The sequence below is a fragment of the Drosophila melanogaster genome, chromosome X, assembly GCF_000001215.4.
Source record: "Drosophila melanogaster chromosome X".
NCBI lineage: Eukaryota > Metazoa > Arthropoda > Insecta > Diptera > Drosophilidae > Drosophila > Drosophila melanogaster.
The window spans coordinates 4,616,069-4,639,133 of record NC_004354.4 but is presented as its reverse complement, the minus strand read 5'-3'; the positions used below and the strand labels follow the sequence as shown (position 1 = coordinate 4,639,133).

Genomic DNA, 23,065 nt, shown 5'->3' with positions numbered 1-23,065 from the left:
AATAGGAAATCACACGTTTATGTATAAAAAAACAAATGTTATATATATTAGAAAGCATATATATATATATATATAAAGATATATGGGCAAACATACATACATACATATATGAATAAACGTGCAAACATCAAGTAACTTAAAACTATAAACAGTGTGCAAATTAATTTGCAGAGTTCGCTTGAAAAATTAAGAAAAAAAACTTGATTAAAAACTAGGTGATGATGTGGTTTTCAGATGAAATAAGGTTTCCTTTCCTTTTTTCGCTGGTCTTGTGTGACAATCTTTGGGTGCAATTAAAAACTTAACTAGGTGCTGAAAAATCGAATTGAAAAGAAGTCAATTGGGTCAATTCAACAAGGGGAAGGCGCATTTCAAAAATAATAACAAATAAATTTAAATGCTTTCGGTTACAGAAATGCCATTTGAAATCCCCTAAAAATCGACGCACCAATTGAATCTGTGGAGCCAACCTGCTCACTTGGCGGTTGCATAGGCATCGTGACTCTTGTGGAACACATGGCGCAGCACGTCCCGCGTGGACCGCCTAATGCTGTTCCGCAGTGAGTGCTTCTTCTCGTTGGTCAGCTGCTCGATGGTCATGTACTCGGTTTGGGCAACGCTCGAGCGGAGCTTCATGGTCCGTTCGCTGGTGTCGATAATGGAGACGTCGGCGAGAACGGGCTCCATTTGCTCCTCCAACTCGGCCGCCTTTTGTGGCCTCCTGCGCAGGCTGTGCCGAATGCTATTGAGTATGTTGTGCTGTCCATGGCCCTGTCCATGTCCATGTTCATCCTTGTCCTCGGACTTTACCTCGGATGGCGTGGTGTGCGACGTGGGATGCATCAGTCTTCGAATGGACTTTCTTATCATGCCTTTCATTCCGATACTGGGCTTAACTTCTGCCGATTTGGCGGACTTGCTTGATCCGATGGACTGCAGCGACTCCTTGCTGGCCGCCTTGGAGGGCAGAGCGGCGGGTCTGTAGGCGCGAACGAAGCGCGCGGGTGCCTTGAAGTCTAGATCATCGGGCTCGTCGTCGGATTCGGATTCGGAGGCATAGGCCACATCGCCGTCGGTTGGCTCCTTTTCCCGTTCCTCTTCTAGCTGCCTTTCCAGGAGCTCCTCCTCCTCCAGCTTCTCCTTCTCCAGATGCTTGGCCCTCTCCTGGAGCTTTTCCCTGAGCTGCTCGTGCAGCTTCTCCTGCAGCTTCTCTCGCTCCAAATGTTTTTCCCTCTCTAGGAGTTTCTCCTGCTTCAATTGCTTCTCCCTCGTTAAATGTCGTTCCCGCTCTGAGACCATCTCCTGCTCTAGAATCTTCTCCTGCTCGAGAATCACCTCTGCTTCGCGGTCCTGCTCGAGCAGCTTCTCCGTGTCCTCTTCCACCTCGGAAGCCTCGCTAATCTCGGTTAGTGTGCGTCGTCTGGTGCAAACCAGACGCCTCTCCACTTGAGTGTCCACCGTCACCACTTCCTGCATCATCAGCTCCTGCGTATTGGTCTCCATGACCAAGGAGACCTTGGTGTTCTTGGGCAGTTCCACCTCCAAGCTATTCCTGGGCAACTCTCTATCCACCAGCACGCCATTCTTCCGTAGCTTCGCCTCGTTGATGCTGTTCTCCAATTCCAGTTGATAGCGATCCAGCTCCTTGCCAATGTCCATAGACGACTCCTCGCTGATGGCGCCCAGCGATCGTTTGGGCGCCGGAACGGGCGAAAAGACCAGCTTCTCGGCCAGCAGCTTGCTAGGCGTTAGCTGCGTAAGGGACATGCCGTGAAAATCGATGCGACAGCCCAGCGTTGGCGTGAATGGCAAGCCGATCTTCAGGCTGGTGGGCAGCTGCTCCTCCGAATCCCTATCGGCCAGTGCCGGATTGGCCACACCCGAGGGATTGCAGGCTGCCTCGGACGCCTCGCTGGGCCGATGGATCTCGAAGGGATTGAGCGAGGCCGGCGCATCACTGCCGCGCAAATTCAGGGCAGGATTCACGAAGCCCTTGGCGGGCGTGGTTGCCGAGCGGACGACCTAAAAATATTATGGCTGAGTTATAATAATATTCTATAGCTATATATAATAAATGTATGATTTTTATGTAGTTTTTAATATATAGATTATAAAGATATTGTTTTATTTAGAAAACAAACACATATGAATGATTTCTACTGTAACTTAACTGCGACAAAAAGTACATCCATGTACGATTAGACTAGTGAACTCACCTCATATGGATTGAACTGCTTCTCGGGCAGCTCCAAATTCAGGCCAGGATTCTCGAAGCAGGCATGCTCGCGCTTCTTCTTCTTGGGCGGCTGGCGCAGGACCTCAAAAGGATTCGTGGGTAGCTTTTGTTGTTGTTGTTGCTGCTGCTGATGATGCTGCTGGTGCTGCTGCTTCTGGGCCAGATCAGCTATGGACTTGACCTCCAAGCCGGGAAACGGATTGGGTTGGCTATTCTCCTTGGCCAAACGACGACGAGCCACCATTAGCTTCTTGGGCGTGGAACTGAAGGCGGCGTTGGTGAAGCAGGATTCTGTCGACGCGACAGCTGCATCCTGTGCGTCCTTTTCTGGGGGTTGTTGCTGCGGATTCGGGGGCGGGGCAGCATTTTTATAGAGCGTCTCCCTTTTGCGTTTGCGCGGCGTCTCCGTGAAAGCCAATGCAGCTATGCTCTTCGTCTCCAGCATTATTCAGTCGATCACAAGTCGATGTGTATATCTTAAGTTTCTTTAATCAGATTCAAATTGTTTTTCTAGAGCAGCGAGGAGCAATTATAAACAACGCAGTACGACACCAAATGCCATTTTGAAAATCCACAGACAACCGGAACCGGTTGCATCGTTAGCCAACACTGCGTCCGAACCGGTTCTCAATAGGCCCTGTTAATCCCATATTACATTGCTGTTAATAAAATTTTTTACTTATTCACTTGTATCAACTAACCAAATGCTTTATTTGAATTATGTACATAATAGTATATATATTATATATGCTTTTTTCATTGATTTTAACATTTCAGTATGTACTTTAGGAAAATGTAATGTAATGTAATTTTAACCAAAATAATCGATATCGATAACAAAGGCATCTAACCAACTATCGCCACCGATAGGCGATAACTTTCGATATCAGGTGGCTCAATTTGTTTTCGAATGATTTTAGCGTCACATCAAACTAGTTTCTAACGCTGCTTCCATGTGGCGAACTGACATATTGAAGGGGAATAAACTTTTTCGACCATGAGAGCGAAGAGAGGAGCAGTCGGAAAGGTGATGATGTCCGGTTCTCGCCATAACAAATTGGCGGAATCATCCCGCGTTCCTCCACTAGCTAGGGAATATATCAGCGCAATGGCCACGGACCGGGAATTAGATCGATTCATGGCCCTTTCGTCGACGGCAAGCAGTGGAGCCAGTGGCAGCACCCACAGTTGTGCCCTGGGATCAGTCCCGCCGCCAGGATGTGCCTCCATGGAACATGAATCGCGACCAGAATCAGGCCACAGGCGTCGCACGAAGAGCAGCGATCATCGTTCACCTGACGAACGGGGGGAAGCAAAGGAACAGCTCCGGGAACTGTCAGTTTCACCACCACCCAGTAAGCACAAAATCAGTCAGTTCACATCACCGAAATCGGAAGTAACTAAGACGAAACCGAATGAATACACTATAATTCCTATTGTATTGGCCAGTAGCCCCAGTTTTCGTTCCGTAGCAGTCACCCAAACCATGTCCCAATCCGCGGAGGACATACGCACACCTACCAAGTCGCCCCAGATGCAAAACAAAAAAACGCAGACACCAGAGTCTGTCCTTAAGTCACACAAACGCCTGGAGTGGGATCCTTCTGCCGATGTGGGCTACTGCAAGAGGGCAATGTCCATGAGTAACATCAGCACGCTGGAGCGATCCGTTTTGGAGGATTGCAGCTGGCGTCAGCCAACACAGCAGCGACCCGAGGCGAATTTGGATGGAGTGCAGCCCCTTTTGGCCGAGGAACCGTCACCAATGTTGGATAAGCCAACGCCGCCACTGGCTTGCAGCACGTTTGTCAATCGCAGCGAACGCACGAAGTCTCTAAACTCTGGAATGGAAAGTTCATTGAGCTCCAATAAAGGAGATCCTAGAAAGAAGTGCCAACGTAAATCCAGGAGACAGGATTCCGAAGTTAGCTCTTGTCAGACGGACTGTCGCAGCAGCTCGCAAAAGGAGTCAACCCAAGGCAGTTCTGAAGCAAAAGATATTCGTGGAAATTTTACAACAGAAGGTACCCAATGCAGTTACAATAGAAATGATACCGAAATTGACTCCATAATGGAAGAAGAAGAATCAATTGACAGGCGTAAGAAAGACGATTTAAGGATTAGTTCGCGAGTACAAGATCCACAGATAAGTTCTCGCAGGCCATCGGTGAGTAGCTCGCGGAGGGAATCGCTGAGCAGTTACAGAAGAGACGACTCCAGGCTCAACTCGCCAAATAGCTCCAGATTGGGATCAGAAGTCAGCTCAAGGGTGGAGAGCTCGCGTTCCAGTTCAAGGCGGGAATCACAAACCAACTCGGTGTACGGCAGTTTGTCGGCCAGTAGCTTTGATTATCACATGCATATGGCGCAGGAAGTCGAGGTGCTCAAACACAATCAAAGGAGACAACAAGAGATGGAGGTTGAGCCAAAGAAGCAACTGGAAAAAGAGCAGCACCAAAATGATATGCAACAAGGGGAACCAAAGGGAAGAGAACTAAAGGACAAGAATCATCATTCGGGAAGGGAGCAGCAAGAAATTCAGCCACTCATGAGAGACCAAAGGAAAGCTGAACAGCGCCATGAAAAGGATCATCAACTGGAAAGGGAACAGCAAGGAATCCAGCAACTCTCGAAGGGCCAAAGAAAAGCTAAAAAGCGCGAAAAGGAGCGCGAGCAAGAGCGACAGTACACGGCGGCTCAGTTCGAGAAAATTCGGAGCAATAGGCGGCATGTGAACAAGGAGAACCAGAAGCCCGAGAACCCTGTAGTAAATCCCTCCACCGGCGTTACAGCCTCCACATCAACCACCTCATTAGACGTTGGATCCGGTAGTAGACCGGGAGGGGAATTGGATCTAGGAATCGATTTGCTGTGTTCTTTGGTAAAATCTCGCAGCCTCAGCCAGGGACAGAAGAAAAAACTCGTCCGTGATATAGCCAGGCGTATCTCCTGTCTGGAACTGACCGAATCCAGCACTAGTTCGCGTTCCCTGAGCAGCAGCAGCAAGGAGCAGTTGAAGGGTGAGTAAACTCTTCAACAAGGTGGCATTTGTAGTAATTCATACTTTAAACAGTGCCTACAGGTTCTCTGCAGCAAGTTGCGGCCACCAATACGAACCAATCCAATGCGAGAAGCTCATCCAAAGCTGAACGTATTGCTCCACCAGTTCCCGCTCCACGAAAGCGAGCAGCTATCGGATCATCTTCGCCACTGCCTGAAAGCGTATCGTACAGTGGCTCAACCAGTGGCTCAGGCGAGGTGATCACCCAGAAGACAAATATACCGAATCGCAATGCCTCAACGGATGCAGATATTGAGCCTTTGGATTTGCAGGATTGGCTGAATCCCATGACCCTGAGTGAAATAGAGTTCGAAGAGCGTTTGAAAGGTGGCACGGATTCGGAGCGAAGGAGGCAGCTCCACTGGGTCAAGACAGAGATTAATCGCATGCAGGAATTTAAGAATCTTTTGGAAAATATCAGTTTGCCCAGCAAGTCGCAGAAGAAAGCAAACACGGAATCTGCGACGGCTGCGCAGATTCCAAGTTCCATGCGATGTATGGGCGACCAGAAGGAGCGACCGGACAAGGAATATCTTCTGCGACAAGAAATGTCAGCTGAAGCAGAGAGCAAAGAGATGGAAAATTCGGAAACAACAACAACACCGCCGCCCCCAGTGAGAATTGAATCGGTTGGAGTGAATGTGACCAATTCTGATCCTTCCACACTGCCAGCACCGCCCCCGACACAACCACCACCACCACCTCCTCACCTTAACCAGCGGAATCTGCAGAACCGTAAAAAGATGGCCACTCCTTTACTTGTCTCAGGTAGCTCTACCAGTGGCGGCGGTCGCAGCGAAAGTGTCTGCTCCTTTGTCCAGCAAAGGCAGCGTCAGTTCCGCGAGCATTATCAGAACCAGCAGCAGCAACAGTTTGTATTGCTTCAGCAACAGAAACTTTACCAGCTGCAGAAGCAGCTGAACCAGCAAAAAGATATATTGATACAGAGGCAGCAACATTGCGGTCAGTGTGCTCAATGTGGTCACCAGCGGACTTGCATTCATCAGCAGAATTGTCCGGTAAGGCTATTGCCCAATAAAAGGAATCCTGCGACTTCCTCATACTCAAGCCATCTCTTTCTTTTTCACAGAGGCGTCAACAGGAAGCAGAGGAGCAGCCCGATGAACGTGAGCAATATATGCAGATGCAGTACGCCCAGGCGGCGGGAAGTGCCTATGCCACTCCACACCAGAGTGGTAGCTCCGGCGCGGATAAGAATGAAGCCATCTACTACCAGGTGGTCAACTCTCAGGGAGTAGCTAGCTATGTGCAAGCAACAATGGTGAGCACAGAGACACAAAATGAAGCAAGTGCAACTGGTGGAGCAGGAGGCTCGGCAATCACCAGATCGACCACAACCACCACAAATTCATCGTCCTCGATGATGTGCATCAGCTCGGACATGTCCGTACCCATGGGCATGATGAACACCTGTGAGACCACCACTACGACCACCACTCATCAGTACGATGATGTGGCATGTCAGCGGGTGCGAAGAGGGCACAAGGAGACCACGATGAATGCAGAGAGTATGCAACGCCAAACGCTACAAGTGCGTCCACGTGCTATATCCTATGTCATCCAGTTTACGCCGACGGGCAGCAGTGAGGTGATTGAGAAACCTCCCTCCCTGCAGGATCAACTGCAGCTGGCTCGTCCCGAATTCTGTGCCAATGCCAAGCAGCGCAAGGCCATACTTAATGAGATGCAGATGATTCGCAATGCTCGGCGCCAGGAGCTGGACAATGTTTTGAGCCAGAGTACCAGCATGGAGGCGCTGAACAGGCATCTGGAGCAGCTGCCTCCACCAGCCAATAGTAAGATATCAAATGGAATCCGAAGTCCGAATAATAACTACATTTCTTAACTTGCAGCTCGAGTTAGGTTATTTACCACCAGGGAAATGAAGGCGATAACCTCCAAACGGTGCAAAAATTTGCCGGAAGTGTTGGCCGCCCAAAGTCGCCAGGAGGAGGAGCAGAGACGTCGCTCCAATCGTTTGATGCGCGATGTCTTCAACAAGGTCAGACAATGAACACCCATTCAACCCGATTTGTCCATATATTTAAAATCTCATAAATTCCTAAATCCCATTTATCCAAACAGCGCCTCAAAAGTCGCGTGGCCAGCGGACAGATATCCCTGAATCACAGCATGGCAATCATGTAGAGAAGATCGAATCAGGATTTTTCCACAGCCACCGAAATGACACCCACCAGTTATAGTTTTTCATTATTATGCTATTGCCAGTGCTAGGCTTTGTATTTTTCTATAGCTTTTAATTGATCACAATTGTTTAAATCCCGAAGCACGTATGGTTTAGTCCATACGTAATGTTTAAATTTAATGTAGACGGCCAGTTAACTCCAAACATAGAAAACTATGTTGATTTAGCATTTGACTAAATTTGTAATGTTTTTAAAAGAAATAAATTGAGCACGGGTTGACGATCGATATATATTATATATTATATTTTTATTGATATTTTATTGATTATCATCTCAATATGTACTTTAGGAAAATGTAATGGCATTTTGAACAAATTAATAGGAGAGAGAGACTGCTATAGTCGAGTTCCCCGACTATCAGATACCTGTTACTCCAGCTGGTGTGAATGCGAACGCGAAATTTCATAATTTTTCTAGGATATCGATAGATATTGGGGAATAAAATGAGAAAAAGTTTAAAAATTGTTCGGCTTTAGGCCATTAGAGTGGGCGTGGCAAAAAGTTGATTAGCAAATCTATAGAAATTTACAAGACTAATAAAAATTTGAGAAAAATATAAACACACGTGCTGTTTGTGGGCGTTAGAGTGGGCGTGGCAACATTGGTCAACAAACTTGTGCTGCGTTTTCGAATGATTTTTGCGTCACATCAAACTAGTCTCTGGCGAATTGGAATATAGCAGGGAAATAAACTTTTTCGACAATTAGAGCCAAGAAACAGTCCGAATGTTTAAGAAGTTTGGTTCCCGAGATAACAGACCGGCGAAGTTAACCCGCGTTCATCCACCACCCGGGGATTATTATATCAGCGCAATGGCCACGGACCGGGAATTGGATCGATTCATGGCCCTTTCGTCGACGGCAAGCAGTGGAGCCAGTGGCAGCACCCAAAGTTGTGCCCTGGGATCAGTCCAGCCGCCAGGATGTGCCTCCATGGAACATGAAGCGCGACCAGAATCAGGCCACAGGCGTCGCACGAAGAGCAGCGATCATCGTTCACCTGACGAACGGGGGGAAGCAAAGGAACAGCTCCGGGAACTGTCAGTTTCACCACCACCCAGTAAGCACAACATCAGTCAGTTCACATCACCGAAATCGGAAGTAACTCAGACGAAACCGAATGAATACACTATAATTCCTATTGTATTGGCCAGTAGCCCCAGTTTTCGTTCCGTAGCAGTTACCCAAACCATGTCCCAATCCGCGGGGGACATTCGCAGACCTATCAAGTCGCCCCAGATGCAAAACAAAAAAACCCAGACACTAGAGTCTGTCCATAAGTCACACAAACACACAAAGAAGTGCCAATGTAAATCCAGGAGACAGGATTCCAAAGTTAGCTCTTGTCAGACGGACATTCATCATCCGGAAAGGGAGCAGCAAGAAATTCAGCCACTCATGAGAGACCAAAGGAAAGCTAAACAGCGCCATGAAAAGGATCATCAACTGGAAAGGGAACAGCAAGGAATTCAGCAACTCACGAGGGACCAAAGAAAAGCTACAAAGCGCGAAAAGGTGCGCGAGCAAGAGCGACAGTACACGGCGGCTCAGTTCGAGAAAATTCGGGGCAATAGGCGGCATGTGAGCAAGGAGAACCAGCAGCCCGAGAACCCTGTAGTAAATCCCTCCACCGGCGTCACAGCCTCCTCATCAACCACTTCATTAGACGTTGGATCCGGTAGTAGACCGCGAGGGGTATTGGATATAGGAATCGAGTTGGTCTGTTCTCTGGTAAAATCTCGCAGCCTCAGCCAGGGACAGAAGAAAAAACTCGTCCGTGATATAGCCAGGCGTATCTCCTGTCTGGAACTGACCGAATCCAGCACTAGTTCGCGTTCCCTGAGCAGCAGCAGCAAGGAGCAGTTGAAGGGTGAGTAAACTCTTCAACAAGGTGGCATTTGTAGTAATTCATACTTTAAACAGTGCCTACAGGTTCTCTGCAGCAAGTTGCGGCCACCAATACGAACCAATCCAATGCGAGAAGCTCATCCAAAGCTGAACGTATTGCTCCACCAGTTCCCGCTCCACGAAAGCGAGCAGCTATCGGATCATCTTCGCCACTGCCTGAAAGCGTATCGTACAGTGGCTCAACCAGTGGCTCAGGCGAGGTGATCACCCAGAAGACAAATATACCGAATCGCAATGCCTCAACGGATGCAGATATTGAGCCTTTGGATTTGCAGGATTGGCTGAATCCCATGACCCTGAGTGAAATAGAGTTCGAAGAGCGTTTGAAAGGTGGCACGGATTCGGAGCGAAGGAGGCAGCTCCACTGGGTCAAGACAGAGATTAATCGCATGCAGGAATTTAAAAATCTTTTGGAAAGTATCAGTTTGCCCAGCAAGTCGCAGAAGAAAGCAAACACGGAATCTGCGACGGCTGCGCAGATTCCAAGTTCCATGCGATGTATGGGCGACCAGAAGGAGCGACCGGACAAGGAATATCTTCTGCGACAAGAAATGTCAGCTGAAGCAGAGAGCAAAGAGATGGAAAATTCGGAAACAACAACAACACCGCCGCCCCCAGTGAGAATTGAATCGGTTGGAGTGAATGTGACCAATTCTGATCCTTCCACACTGCCAGCACCGCCCCCGACACAACCACCACCACCACCTCCTCACCTTAACCAGCGGAATCTGCAGAACCGTAAAAAGATGGCCACTCCTTTACTTGTCTCAGGTAGCTCTACCAGTGGCGGCGGTCGCAGTGAAAGTGTCTGCTCCTTTGTCCAGCAAAGGCAGCGTCAGTTCTGCGAGCATTATGAGAACGAGCAGCTTGAAGAGTTTGTATTGCTCCAGAAACAGAAACTTTACCAGCTGCGGAAACAGCTGAACCAGCAAAAAGATATTTTGATACAGAGGCAGCAACATTGTGGTCAGCGGACTTACGTTCATCAGCAGCATTGCCCGGTAAGGACATCACTTAAGGCTATTGCCCAAAGAAAGGGCGACTTCCTCATACTCCATCTCTTTCTTTTTCGCAGAGGCGTCAACAGGAAGCACAGGATCAGCACGATGAACGAGAGCAATATATGCAGATGCAGTACGCCCAGGCGGCGGGTGCCTATGCATCCGGCGCGGTTGGGAATGAAGCCATCTACCACCAGGTGGTCAACCCTCAGGGAGTAGCTAGCTATGTGCAAGCAACAATGGTGAGCACAGAGACACAAAATGAAGCAACTGCAACTGGTGGAGCAGGAGGCTCGTCCATCACCAGATGTGAGACCACCACTCGTCAGTACGATGATGTGGCATGTCAGCGGGTGCGAAGGGGGCACAAGGAGACCAGGATGAATGCAGAGCGTATGCAACGCCAAGTGCGTCCACGTGCTATATCCTATGTCATCCAGTTTACGCCGACGGGCAGCAGTGAGGTGATTGAGAAACCTCCCTCCCTGCAGGATCAACTGCAGCTGGCTCGTCCCGAATTCTGTGCCAATGCCAAGCAGCGCAAGGCCATACTTAATGAGATGCAGATGATTCGCAATGCTCGGCGCCAGGAGCTGGACAATGTTTTGAGCCAGAGTACCAGCATGGAGGCGCTGAACAGGCATCTGGAGCAGCTGCCTCCAGCAGCCAATAGTAAGATATCAAATGGAATCCGAAGTCCGAATAATAACTACATTTCTTAACTTGCAGCTCGAGTTAAATTATTTACCACCAGGGAAATGAAGGCGATTACCTCCAAACGGTGCAAAAATTTGCCGGAAGTGTTGGCCGCCCAAAGTCGCCAGGAGGAGGAGCAGAGACGTCGCTCCAATCGTTTGATGCGCGATGCTTTCAACAAGGTCAGACAATGAACCCAACCAACCCGATTTGCCCATATATTTAAAATCTCATAAATTCCTAAGTCCCATTTATCCAAACAGCGCCTCAAAAGTCGCGTGGCCAGCGGAAATATATCGCAGCGTGGTAATCATCTAGAGAAGATCGAATAAGGATTTCCCCACAGCCACCGACACCAGTTACCGACATCAACACCCACAGCCATGGCACCCACCAGTTTTAGTTTTTCATTATTATGCTTTTGCCACTGCCAAGCTTTGTTATTTTTCTATATATTTTAATCGATCACAATTGTTTAAGTCCAGTCCATACGTAATGTTAAAATTTAATGTAGCCGGCCAATTAACTTTAAACATAGAAAATTATGTTGATCTAGCATTTGACTAAATTTGTAATGTTTTTAAAAGAAATAAATTGAGAACGGGTCGACGATCGATTTAAATCTATATCGCAGTGTGGCCAAATGCCTATGTTTTCGATCTTTACATCTGGGCACACCGTTTTCCGCCAAATTTAAAAGTTCCGTTGCTTTTAAAGATGCGATTTCTCCTGAGGATCTGGAATATTTGACGTGCTTCTTGGGCACGACCTCTTTGGAAAATAAAAACAGCGCCAATTATTTTGTTCTTTCATCGTTATTTTATTAGAATTCAATTTGTAATCCATTCTCGTTGCGTGTGTCTTTCTGAGTTTACAATTTTAAGTACACTTTTACAGTTTTAAGTACATTCATTCATAATCGCTAAGTACATAGTTTAATTTGTTCAGTAGTTTGTTGCTGCTGCTGCATCCACATTAAATAGAACCATATATTTTATATAATATAGTAGTGTGCTTTTTTTTTTTATAAATATGTCGTTATATATAGATAGGCATGCATTGGGTAAATGTAATTTCGTTTAGCTTAAACAACGCTACAAACGCGAAATGCTTTGGTTATTGCTGTAAGAAGTCCACTAATTTAATTATGTATATCATCATGCTTTTCGTATATTTAAATAGCTATATGTTTAGTATGTTATTCAATGTGTGTGTGTGTGTGTGTGTATTTTCCATAGGCTACAGCAATGAATGAGTTTCGTTAAATAAGATCCTAAAAAAAATGTTTCTAAGCCTAGTCTTACAAATACCTGACTATCCTCACTTGCAGGCAGCTAAAATGTCGTCTGCATCCTGCATTATATAACTAGATTTAAGCCACGCTGCGGTTCTCAAGGCCTCTTTCAATGTACATCATATAGTATTTTATTATTTTAGGTGTGTATTTTTGTTATTATTTTTTTTTTTGTGTGTCAAGTCTTTTTTTGTCATGTCAAAAGTTCGTTATTTTTTAGGGTTTTTTTTCAGTTTGTCATTGCAGCTACTTAGCGGCTAATTGTAAAATAGGTATAATTAGTTATAGAGCTAGGAAAAAAAAATTGTAAAAAAAAAATAGTGTTTGTCTCCAAAGATTTTGATTAGCTTGTGGTTTGTTGGTTGGACCGCTTAACATAGGGGGTTGGCAAAAAAAAAGAGGTCTCCAAAAAATATGTTCCAAAAAACTCTGCAAAACAGGTGTGTCCAGTTGTAGCTCTTCTCTTCTCTTGTTTTTTTTTTCTTTTTTTTTTTACTTTTGCTCTATAGCTTGAGCCTGTGACTCCTAAAATATAATCGAGCTGTTTAGCGCACTCCTGTTTTACATTCTAATCAGGTTTTCATTTTCGTTTTTTTTCTTTTCTTTGTTATTTTGTATTTTTTAAGTAGACTACCATTAATGAAAACTATTTAAGCTTTGGTATACGTAAGGCGGTGTAAAACTGCTGCTACTCCAGTATTTATGGCTCTTGGTGTCGCTCGATTGTCACTCGAGTTGCGTTCACTTGTTGTCCACACCCAGAAGTTTGGCCGCCTCGTCGGCGGAGGAGAGCAGCTTGTTGAGAATGCCCTGATCACTGATGCCCAATAGATTGCCAATCAGATCCGAGCCAGCGACCGTTGCTCCCGAGGGCGTGGCCTCGCCCATGTTCTCCTTGTGCTCACCCAGGCGACTGGCCCGCCATTCGCTCGCCTTGTCCAGCAGGTCGTGGAGCTTTAGTCCCAGCTTGGAGCTGCTGTTGTTGTTGTTGTTGTTGTTGTTATTGTTGTTATTGTTGTTGGCATTATTATTGTTATTGTGACAGCTATTGTTGTTGTTGGCGCTGGTCGGCTGGGTGGGATGTGGTGTGCTGGGCGGGCTGCTCACCTGCTCATCGTCGGAGCAATCGGATCCCGGTGTATCGCCATTGTGGGCCCTACCACTGTGCTTCTTCATGTGCCGCAGCATGCTGTGCTTCAGTGTGAACTTCCTCAGGCAGATATCACACTGGAATGGCCGCTCGCCCGAATGGGTGCGCATGTGGCGACGCAGATCCTCCGTTGACCAAAAGCGACGCAAGCAGAAGGCACAGATAACCTTGCGGTTGCTGTAGTCGGGATACTTGCCCCGGTTACCGCCGCCATTCGGAGCCTCGTCATCGGAATGCACGGCCTGCTGCGACGGCTGCTGGTGAGGATTGGCTTCCAGCGACTCAGTTTCAATGGCTCCCTTGGCCAGGAGCAGGGCATACTCGTGGGCATGGGCCTGCTTGATATGCTCCAGGCACTGCAGACGCTCGGCAAAGGAACCCTCGCACAGGTGGCACTTGTAGGGCAGATCTCCGCCAGCCAAGGCATCTGCAATGGGTCCATGGGGTCCACCAGATGCGCCACCATTTACCGCTGAGGCTGCAGCAACGACGGCAGCAGCAGTAGCAGCGGCATTCATTTGAGCCGCCAGCTTTTGGATGAGCTGCTGGCGCTCGCGTTCCTTCTCCTTCTCCAGCTGGCGCTCCCTTTCCAGCTCCCGCTCTCGCTCCAACTCCCGCTCGCGCTCCAGCTCCAGCTCCTTCTCGCGCTCTGCCTCCTGCCGCCGTCGCTGCTCCTCCAGCTCGATCTCCTCGACGGACTTGGGCACTGGTATCGGTTCACTCACATCCTCAGTGGGCACATACACGGACATGGCCGACTCCACATTGCCGTGCTTGCGCAAGAGATGGCGATCGCAGTTGCTCTTGGTGGTGAACAACAGCGGGCAGTGGGAGCACTTGAAGGGCTTCTGGCCAGTGTGGGTGAGGATGTGCCTGCGCAGCGAGCTGCTCCATGGGAACATGCGCTGGCAATACGGACAGGAGACACGATTGGGCGCCAGGCTGTAGGCGGACTTCTTCTTGGGCTCACTGCTGGAACTGCTGCTGGTGACGTCCTCGGTACCGCTGTTGTTGCTCTCACTGGCGCTTCCGGAGGCCACGAGGCCCTCCTCGTCGCTCTGCTCCATGTGATTGGCCACATCGCTGGGCCGGAAATAGCTGTTGAAGCCCATGTTCTGGCTGGTGGCATTGTCCACCAGCTTGGCCACTGGAACCAGGTCCTGGGACTCATCCTTGAACGGTGAACTGGCCACTTCTTTGAGGGATTTTCCCACATATTCGGCTTGAGCGATCATCGTTTTCAAACTGCTGGGATTAGTACTGGGCGCCGTAATGGCTGGCTCTTGCATTGTTGTGGCCACAGTTGGATTGGCGGGCGAGGCATTCTCCTTGGTGGGTGGTGGACTCAATGGCTTGCCCGCCTTGATGGCCTGCTCCAAAATGGTTTCGGCCATTTTTTGTGCCGCTTCTTTGGTACCCAATTGCTCTAGCGGCTTGGGCAGCTCCTGCTCCTCTTCGGCTTCCTTTTCGGCCGGCTGCTCATCTAGAATCAATTCTGGCTCATCTTCCGGCTCATCCATCTCCTCCTCGTCTTCATCCTCTTCGAAGTCATCCACGTCTTCTGCTTCCACCTCATGATCATGCTCGTTTTCATCCTCGTCAATAATCAACTTGGGCTCATCGTCATCCATGGCCGTGGCCTGGCCATTGCCCTGGCTGCTACCATTGTGCATGGGACTGGGGTTGGTCAGTGGGTAGCCAAAGTGCAGGAGAGGATTGCCGGCCACACTGCTGGAGCCGTGGGCCAAAGCCTGCTGCAACAGATCGGTGTTCTTGTGAGCCTTCAATTGCTGCGCCAGAATGGCGCACTTGACCTGCTCCGAAATGGGAGCATGACCATGGGAACCATGGGAACCATGGCCATGGCCATGATGGTGATTGGAGCCGAATCCGGAGGATCCTGGTCCGCCAGCCATGACTGTTGCAGCTGCGGCAGCGGCAGCAGCGGCGGCAGCAGCGGCCACATTGGAGGCACCCCTGCCCCGCATCACATGGTGGCCACTCCTCTGCCGTTGTGCATAGAACTGCGGATGCTGCTGCTTTACATGGCGCTCCATGTTCGAACGCAGCGTAAATCTCGCCGAGCAGTGTTCACAGGCAAAGGGACGCTCGGTGCGATAGCGTCGCTGTTTCTGCTTGGGCATTAGGACTCCATTCTTGATGACCATCTTAACGGGACCACCAGGTGGCACTGGCACGCCAACTCCAACGCCCACGGGCATGGGATTGATACGGTTTGGTGGACTCACCATCGGTGGCTTCTCCGGATTTGCTTGTGGCGGTGGTGGTGCCATAAAGGGAAAGAACGGGAATCCCGACGTCTGGGACTGGAACATGAGACTGCGGAATAGCTGCTGCATATACTCGCCGCCAGCACCAAAGAGTTGCTGCTGGGCCAGTAGCAGCTGTTGCTGCTCAATGGCGGCGGCCAGGTCAGGAGTTCCAACGCCGCCAGGCGTCACTGGAGCAACTGCAGCGGGCGTCGGTGTGCGAGTGACCGCCGGTGTCAGCGATGCTCCGCCAGTTGGCTTCTTGCTGAGATCCAAAACATCCATGCTGAAGTCTAGGGCAGATCCGCTCTTCTCCTGCTGCTGCTGCTGCTGTTGCTGCTGGGGAGCTGGTGCCGATGGCTTCTTGTCCACTAGTTGGTCGAGGCTCTTCACCTGGATCTTCAGCGGCGGCTGTTGGTTAACAGGAGCCAGGTGATTCTCGCCGAGAAGCATGTGCTTCAGCTGGGATTTGCTCTCATTTACCGGAGGAGGCGGTGGCGTGGGACTGATCGAACGGAAACTCGTATCAGCCAGATCTTCACCCAGACGCGATTTGCTGTCCTCACAGCCAGCATCCTCCGCCGGATGGTAGACAATGGCTCGCTTCACCTCCTCGCGACTGGTCTTCCCATGGCGATTCCTCAGATGACGTTCACAGTTCGCCTTGGTGGTGAAGGCATAGTTGCACACGGCGCACTCGTACGGACGATCTCCGTTGTGGGTACGCATGTGACGCACCAGGGCGGCCTTGTCGCAAACGGCGTAGGGACACATGTTGCAGCGAAAGGGTCCGGCTGGACCCACTGCACCCAAATGTACCCGATTGTGACCTTTGAGGGCACGAAGGTTCGGGAAAACGGCCGTGCACAGCTTGCAGGGAAACTCGCCGCGCAGCTTCATGCGACGGAACTCCGAGGTGAACGCGTCCTGTGCCTCCTCCTCCTGATCCCGACCGTCCAGGCTGTACTGACTCGAATTGGGCGTGTTCACGGACTGCTCAAAGTTGCGCAGAAAACTGGAACTGGAGCTGGTCATGTTCAGGATGCTCTGGATATCGGCCAGATCCTTGGTGTCCGCCGGCTCATGTTTGATGGGCGATGGCGGATGCGAGATGGCTCCGCATCCATTTGCTGTCTTGTGCTTCAGATACAACTGATGGAAAAAGTCCTCGCTTTGACTCGCTAACCTCTCCTTCTGCTCGAGATCCTCATCGTCACCGTGCTCCTCATCCTCCGGCTCCTCGTTGTGCAATGGCGAACTGCTGGCTCCGAGAAGCGGCGGTAAGCCACCGGCCAGAGCGTTGGGTAAGCGACAACAGTGCGACTGCAACTGACGATGGGTGGCAAAGATCACCTCGCAGTCCCGACACTTGGCTGGTATGTCTGAGTGCATTGCATCCAAATGGACGCAGAGAGCGGGCAGGGTCTCGAAATCGGAGGCTCCGCAGGCGGGACAACTTAGGAGCAAGGCAGGTGAGGCGGATGGCGATGGGGTAGGGGAACGCGAGGCGGCGCCAGATGCACTGGCTCCGGCCAAAAGAGTGGCGACATCGGGAGTGCTGGTCAGCATGGCCACATCCGCATCGTCGGCCTCCTCATCATCCATATCCTCCTGCTGCTCACTCTCGATGATGTTGTTGTTGATGGTGGTCTTCAGTCGACGCTGCTTGTTCTCCGTATCCTGATCCTCAGTCGAAACCTCCAGCTCCTCCAAGTCCTTTAGATTGTTGTTAGCCTTGTGCGAGTTGTTGTTGTTGTTGTTAAGGGAACTGCTGCTGCGACTGTGACTATGTCCACTGGACACGTCCGTGGAGCAGCTGGCATCGCTTTCGTAGCTCTCCGCTCGGGCGGATAACGTGTTGCCCATCAATTGCTGCTGGGCGGGATTCTGCTGCTGCTGCGACGGCTGATGTTGCTGCTGCTGACGGCGCTGCTGCTGCGACTGTTGCTGCTGCTGCAGCGACTGCTGCTGCTGCGACTGCGACTGCGACTGCGCAACTTGATGCTGTTTGTGGGTGCGCATGTGACGGTGCATGTTGCCATTGGTGGTGAACGTCAGGTGGCAGTAGCGGCAGTTAAAGGGACGCTCGCCCGTGTGAACCAGCACGTGTCTGTCCAGGGATGAAGCCGAGGATAGCACCTGTTTATAGTTTCAATTTGGATGGTGGGAGAAACGAAGAACAGGTGAGTGAGTAATCAGGCGATCAGGGGTTAATAACCTACGGCTAGCTCTTCTAAGTCCTAGCACATCTGTCTATTCATCAATTTAAAGCAGTAGTTCATCTCAACTACTCGAAACTAACTTGCTTTCAAAGCAATATTGAAAGTCTTCGTTTGAGATTTGAACGCTTCTTTCGATATTCCTTAAATCTATATCTAATCTAATGAAAAACAAAGGGTGCACACAATTTGAGTGACCACAATGACTCACCTTGGAGCAAATGCGGCAGGTGAAGTTCTCCGTATCGCCATTGGCGTAATTGTGGCACCGGATGTGGTTGGTGAACTCGTGCGGCGTGGCTGAGACCACCTCACAGATTGGGCAAAGGTATTTCATATGCTCGTCGCCGGCTCCGATGCCTGATTCACCGCTGGAGAGGCACTGTCCCTGGGGCGAGGAGCCACCGGATCCGCCACTGCTGCTGCCGCTGCTGCTGGATGCTGCGTTGATCGCTGCTCCGCCGACTGGAGATGGAGCCACTGCGCTAGCACCAATACCACTGGTCGCAGTAGTGTTCGTAGCGCTGCTACTGTTACCCAGATAGCCACTGTGGCCAGTGGTGCTGCTGGCGTCCACGAATCCCGATTCCGAGAGACTGGCCGCCGAGCGATTCAGACGAAATTTCTTGCGCAGCGAACTGGCATCGCCACTGCTGTAGTCCATCACAATGGATGCCTGTGTGGTGGCGCCACCACTGCGACGCTGCTTGTGCCGTCCCAGATTCCTTGAGCCCAAGGCGGCCACCTGGTCGCCATCCTCCTCGTCCTCATCCTCCTCCGCCTCCGCCTCCGCCACGTCTTCATCACTCAGCAGATCCGACTGCTGGTGATGCTGCTGCTGCTGATGGTGATTCAATTGCAAATGGCGAATTTTGCGCTTGCGCGAAGATGTCACCGTAGCCAGCTCATGTGGCGTGGATGTGGTCTGTGTAGAGCCACTGTTACCGCCCAGTTTTTTGGGCGTACGTCCCAGATCCAGATGCTCCAGCGAGGACTCCGATGTGGTGGAGTCCCGTCGCTGGCGCTCCATTTCCGATTCCACTGTGCTGTTGTTGTGCTGTTGCTGTGCGGCGAGCATTTTTCCAACGGCTAGTTAACTGTGCTGATTTAGAAGATTCGAGAGAAAAAGAAGAAAGGACTTTTAGAGATGGGTATAGATAAAGCACGTGTAATAAGAACTCTATCGAAAAATCGAAGCACTTGAACAAGTGTTGACACTAATTAGATAACTCGAAGACAAAAGAAGTGTATCAAATATACTAAACACTTATAATCGCAAGTATTTTTATTACTTTTTGTCCAACCCCACCAAAGTTTTGCAACACTCGCTGATTCAAAAATGTAATTACTAGCTTTATGAAAGTCTGAAGATGGAAAGAAATCACGCGTAAACAAATGATATCCACACTGACAGCGTTCCATTCTGTAAACTGGGTGTAGGGTTCAATTAATAACAGAAAATCGATAGTGGGGCACCCTGCATTCTCCAGTCTTCGATTGTCGCGTAATACTAAACTAAATCTTGAGTAACGTAAACAGCTGATTCAGGCAAGTAAACAATGCAACGGAAAGATGAAAAAACAGAAGCGGAAAAGCTATTTGAAATCGAGTTCCTGTGAAGAGCGAATAAGAAGAATTGGCGACTGTTGCAAGTGCATCCGCAGAAAGGTGCGAAGAATTGAATTCAATACACATCTGGCAATGCTGCTCTTATCAAGAATTTCGGTGTGTGGGTGAAAAATGTGGGTACACTCATTAGCATTTACCGTTATCAAGGCTATGACTATGAGCGGTGTCCCAGTTGTTGTCGTTGTTGTTGTTTCTTTGGGTGGTAGTGGATCGATTTGAAAATCCTAACTTCCCCCCGAAAGGCAACAAAAATAAAGAAACTCTGAAACCTCAGAGGCTGATCAAAAATTTCTACCGATAACGAGCCCACTGTTCGCTATATATACATACACACATGCATACATCCAGTCATATACACATATAATTTTTTCGGTAAATGTGTGTTAGTTGTTTGTTGTCCATTGGCTTTCGGTTTGGCCTTTCATTTTGGTTGGCTGATTTCAATTTCGTTGTCCATGAGTCATGAAAAGTCATTGAGATAAAGATTCCCTCCCGAATATATACTTTTTGGGGCGGGGAATTGTTGGGCGGTTTTCACACCTTTATGACCCTTGGGAATTATCAATGAACACAACTTGGTCAGTGAAAAAACAAATTTCTAATCGCCATCTAACGGAATCAAGCCGAGTGAAGTGAACCGTTTGACATGGAGCACAACCCCTGCGATATTAAACAGATCATCAATCTGAATTAAACCCTATAAACGTCGCCTCATCATCCCTGACCACGGAAATTTCTGGCTTTTCGGACTGGACTGTCTGTGTGTGCGTGGTGTGTCAAAGTTCAAGGGTTTTAGCATCGGTCATGGGTAATTTTTTGACCCGGCTAATTGCAGGCAGAACTTGACCCAAAACACCAAGGGAGGGGTTTTGGGAATGGACTTGAATTGAAATGTTTTCAAACATTGTGATCGTAGGAAAATAATTTTATATAAACATTTTCCTTTTGATTTAATCGGAATATAATGAATTTGGATCATTAAATTATTTTAACGATTTACGGAAGAATTAAACTGGCATATATATTTTCATTACTTCATCTTTTTTAAATAATATTTCTAATATCTAAGTCGATTTTAAAACACTGCTGCACTTCAATTGCATTTAAAAATTGCATTTCAAATGTGTTTGAAAACTAAGCTTTTAAATTTTATTTTAAAACGGTTGTGCTAATTTTAAATTCAACAATTTTTGTTCTTAACAATTTAACACAAAAATGTTAGCTTAGCTGAAGACCCAATAACTTTTCCAATTTCATCCTTTTGATAATCCATGTTTTCTGCGCTCGATTATTTATCCAAAGCAACAACAAATTGTTCACGCACAAATCACAGAAACAACATAAAAAAAAATCCAAAACAATCACTGTTAAAAAATTACCTTAGTGGATATTTAGTTGTGAAATTGTGTTCAACAGTTGCGACGGCATTCCAACTCCGGATTTCGCACTGTTTTAGGCTTGGTTCCCGTTGAAAAATGATTTTTGGTGGCTTTTTGGTGTTTTGTGTTTTATGTTTAGTGTGTAGGTTTTTTTTTTAATTCTTGTCAGATAACTTAATTCAGATAGCACTTATTTTTTGGTTCACTTAATATTTTTCACACTTCTTTGGCCTTAAAGCTTAGTATTCCAAAAATTCCCAATGGTTTGTCGTTTAAAAAAAAAACGTGAAAAAAATATGCAGTTTGCGTTTGATATTTCTTTGTAGGCTTAGAATTGAGAAATTCTGTTTATGTTTTATTATATTTTTATTTTCTACAAGTTAGTTATTTGATTTGTCTGCTTTTGAGTTGGTTTCTTGAAGCGCCGCGCACGAGTTTTGTATCTTATTCTCAGCGCAGCCGCAGCGCAACCGATTCGGCAGATGAAAATCGACTGATGTTGTATTTATAAAGTTGTATTTATAAATACAACGGCTGCGCTGCGCTGCCGCCGGCGGCGTCGCTGTCCGCGAGAGCGAGAGCGTAAAATTTGAAATGAAAAGAGAAAAGAGAGAAGAGAGAAGCAGTCTGGTTTTTCTCATTTTTTTTTCAACGGAGGCAGCGCAGCTTGGATTTTCTTTCCTTCTCATTCTTCGTTTCAAATTTGTCTTCTTCTTTTTCTTTATTTGGCGCAAATAGGATTACACATTGGGTGCGTGTGTGTGTGTGTGGAAGAGCGAGAGGGCCGTACTCATCTTTCATTGGAATTGGAAATTACAGTGGACACTTGACAACTGGAAATGGGATGCACGATACTAGATCTGAGCGTAGAAGAAGTATATCTAATCGAAGATGCATTATTTGTGTAGTATTTCCTTCTTTTAATATTTATGGAATACTTCAGTTTGACCTAGGACTTTAAACCAAAGTCACCATTTTTTTCAATAACTAGAAAAAAGTATTAATATCGGCAAAATAAATACTTCGGGAAATGAGTCTGAAATCTTGTTAAAAAATGAAACAAAATCAACGGATGTAGGATAGAAATGTGCCAGACTACCAAATCTCCAATTGTCAACTTTTTCTGCCTTCTATACGAGTGATCACTGTATGTAGCACCCACATACACATATGCATATGTCTGGATGCATTTTGGATTTTTGGGCAAATCCCGTTGCCATTGGCCACGCTGGCCATGTTTGTTGCCCTTTCTGTCGCACTTCATCTAGCGATGAGCACATCCAGATCTTCGTGTACATATGCCCATACATATGTATGTATGTATGTATGTATGTATGTATGTACATACATATGTGCTCATCCATAGCTGTGAACATCCCCATCCGTGTATCCGTATCCATTAACCCCCGAGCGGATACTTCCTGGCCAGTTTCTCAACCTTAACCTCTAGCTGTGCCCAGAACGGAAGTCGGAGACGATCGAGTCTCTTTTCGGTCCCTCTTTTCACCTTTCACCTTTTCAGGGTGCGTCATACAGCAATCAAGCAGCATTGAAATTAACATTAATGCACCGAAAGAAATGTCATGTAGCTGCCCGTAGTTCTGCGATTCTTTGGGGATAGCGTTCTCCAAATATAAAGGCTCTTTTTCCATGCTCTTCGATACTCATAGGTGTTTAGGTACCGTCGAGAGGTCAATTTTAAATAGTGTCAGCTGCCGAAAGAATGTACATATGTATGTATGTAAATTAGGTGACCAGCAACCCTTCAGCATCTCATCCAAAAATCGATGCATTCGATCGATTCTCCACTCAAAGAAAAATAATGCAAAACAATTGTAACAACAGAGGTAAAAATAAAAATAAATGAGCACAATAATACAACGCAAGCAAAAGCAGAAAAAAAGGCGGCGAAATTGTGCAAAAAATGCAGCAAGAGTTCAATACACTCGCCCACTCACACACACAGACACAAACACGCGCCCCTACGCACACACA

At 47.9% G+C, this 23,065-nt stretch overlaps 4 protein-coding genes across 8 annotated transcripts, besides 1 other annotated feature; 2 read left to right on the top strand and 2 right to left on the bottom strand.

Annotated features, from left to right (window-relative positions):
• Positions 1-21: 21 nt before the first annotated feature.
• On the bottom strand, positions 22-2,816 carry pon (partner of numb). The gene is made up of 2 exons (NM_080333.3): positions 2,217-2,816; positions 22-2,022 (listed from the first exon to the last, which is right to left on the bottom strand). Exons 1-2 carry the CDS (start codon positions 2,679-2,681, stop codon positions 475-477), a joined length of 2,013 nt encoding a protein of 670 aa, NP_525072.2. The 5' UTR covers positions 2,682-2,816; the 3' UTR covers positions 22-474.
• A 313-nt stretch (positions 2,817-3,129) lies between these two features.
• Positions 3,130-8,082, top strand: Alms1a (Alstrom syndrome 1a). 2 transcript variants are annotated; one of them, NM_167011.4, is made up of 5 exons: positions 3,130-5,256; positions 5,310-6,316; positions 6,388-7,114; positions 7,172-7,320; positions 7,404-8,082. In NM_167011.4, exons 1-5 carry the CDS (start codon positions 3,234-3,236, stop codon positions 7,464-7,466), a joined length of 3,969 nt encoding a protein of 1,322 aa, NP_726937.3. In that variant the 5' UTR covers positions 3,130-3,233; the 3' UTR covers positions 7,467-8,082. The 2 variants fall into 2 exon arrangements, with proteins under 2 accessions (NP_726937.3, NP_572175.3); NM_131947.4 differs by having other exon boundaries at positions 7,404-7,761.
• Positions 7,851-8,125: a mobile genetic element.
• Positions 8,126-8,197: 72 nt separating this feature from the next.
• Alms1b (Alstrom syndrome 1b) lies at positions 8,198-11,754 on the top strand. 3 transcript variants are annotated; one of them, NM_131946.3, is made up of 5 exons: positions 8,198-9,394; positions 9,448-10,433; positions 10,508-11,105; positions 11,163-11,311; positions 11,393-11,754. In NM_131946.3, the coding sequence occupies exons 1-5, from the start codon at positions 8,251-8,253 to the stop codon at positions 11,459-11,461; spliced, it is 2,946 nt and encodes a 981-aa protein (NP_572174.3). In that variant the 5' UTR covers positions 8,198-8,250; the 3' UTR covers positions 11,462-11,754. The 3 variants fall into 3 exon arrangements, with proteins under 3 accessions (NP_572174.3, NP_001259240.1, NP_001284864.1); NM_001272311.1 differs by having other exon boundaries at positions 11,375-11,754; NM_001297935.1 differs by having other exon boundaries at positions 8,614-9,394.
• A 173-nt stretch (positions 11,755-11,927) lies between these two features.
• peb (pebbled) lies at positions 11,928-21,570 on the bottom strand. 2 transcript variants are annotated; one of them, NM_001014722.2, is made up of 3 exons: positions 21,071-21,570; positions 18,274-19,159; positions 11,928-17,982 (listed from the first exon to the last, which is right to left on the bottom strand). In NM_001014722.2, exons 2-3 carry the CDS (start codon positions 19,138-19,140, stop codon positions 13,165-13,167), a joined length of 5,685 nt encoding a protein of 1,894 aa, NP_001014722.1. In that variant the 5' UTR covers positions 19,141-19,159; positions 21,071-21,570; the 3' UTR covers positions 11,928-13,164. The 2 variants fall into 2 exon arrangements, with proteins under 2 accessions (NP_001014722.1, NP_476674.3); NM_057326.5 differs by having other exon boundaries at positions 13,030-17,982; positions 18,274-19,164.
• Between the last annotated feature and the right edge of the window lie 1,495 nt (positions 21,571-23,065).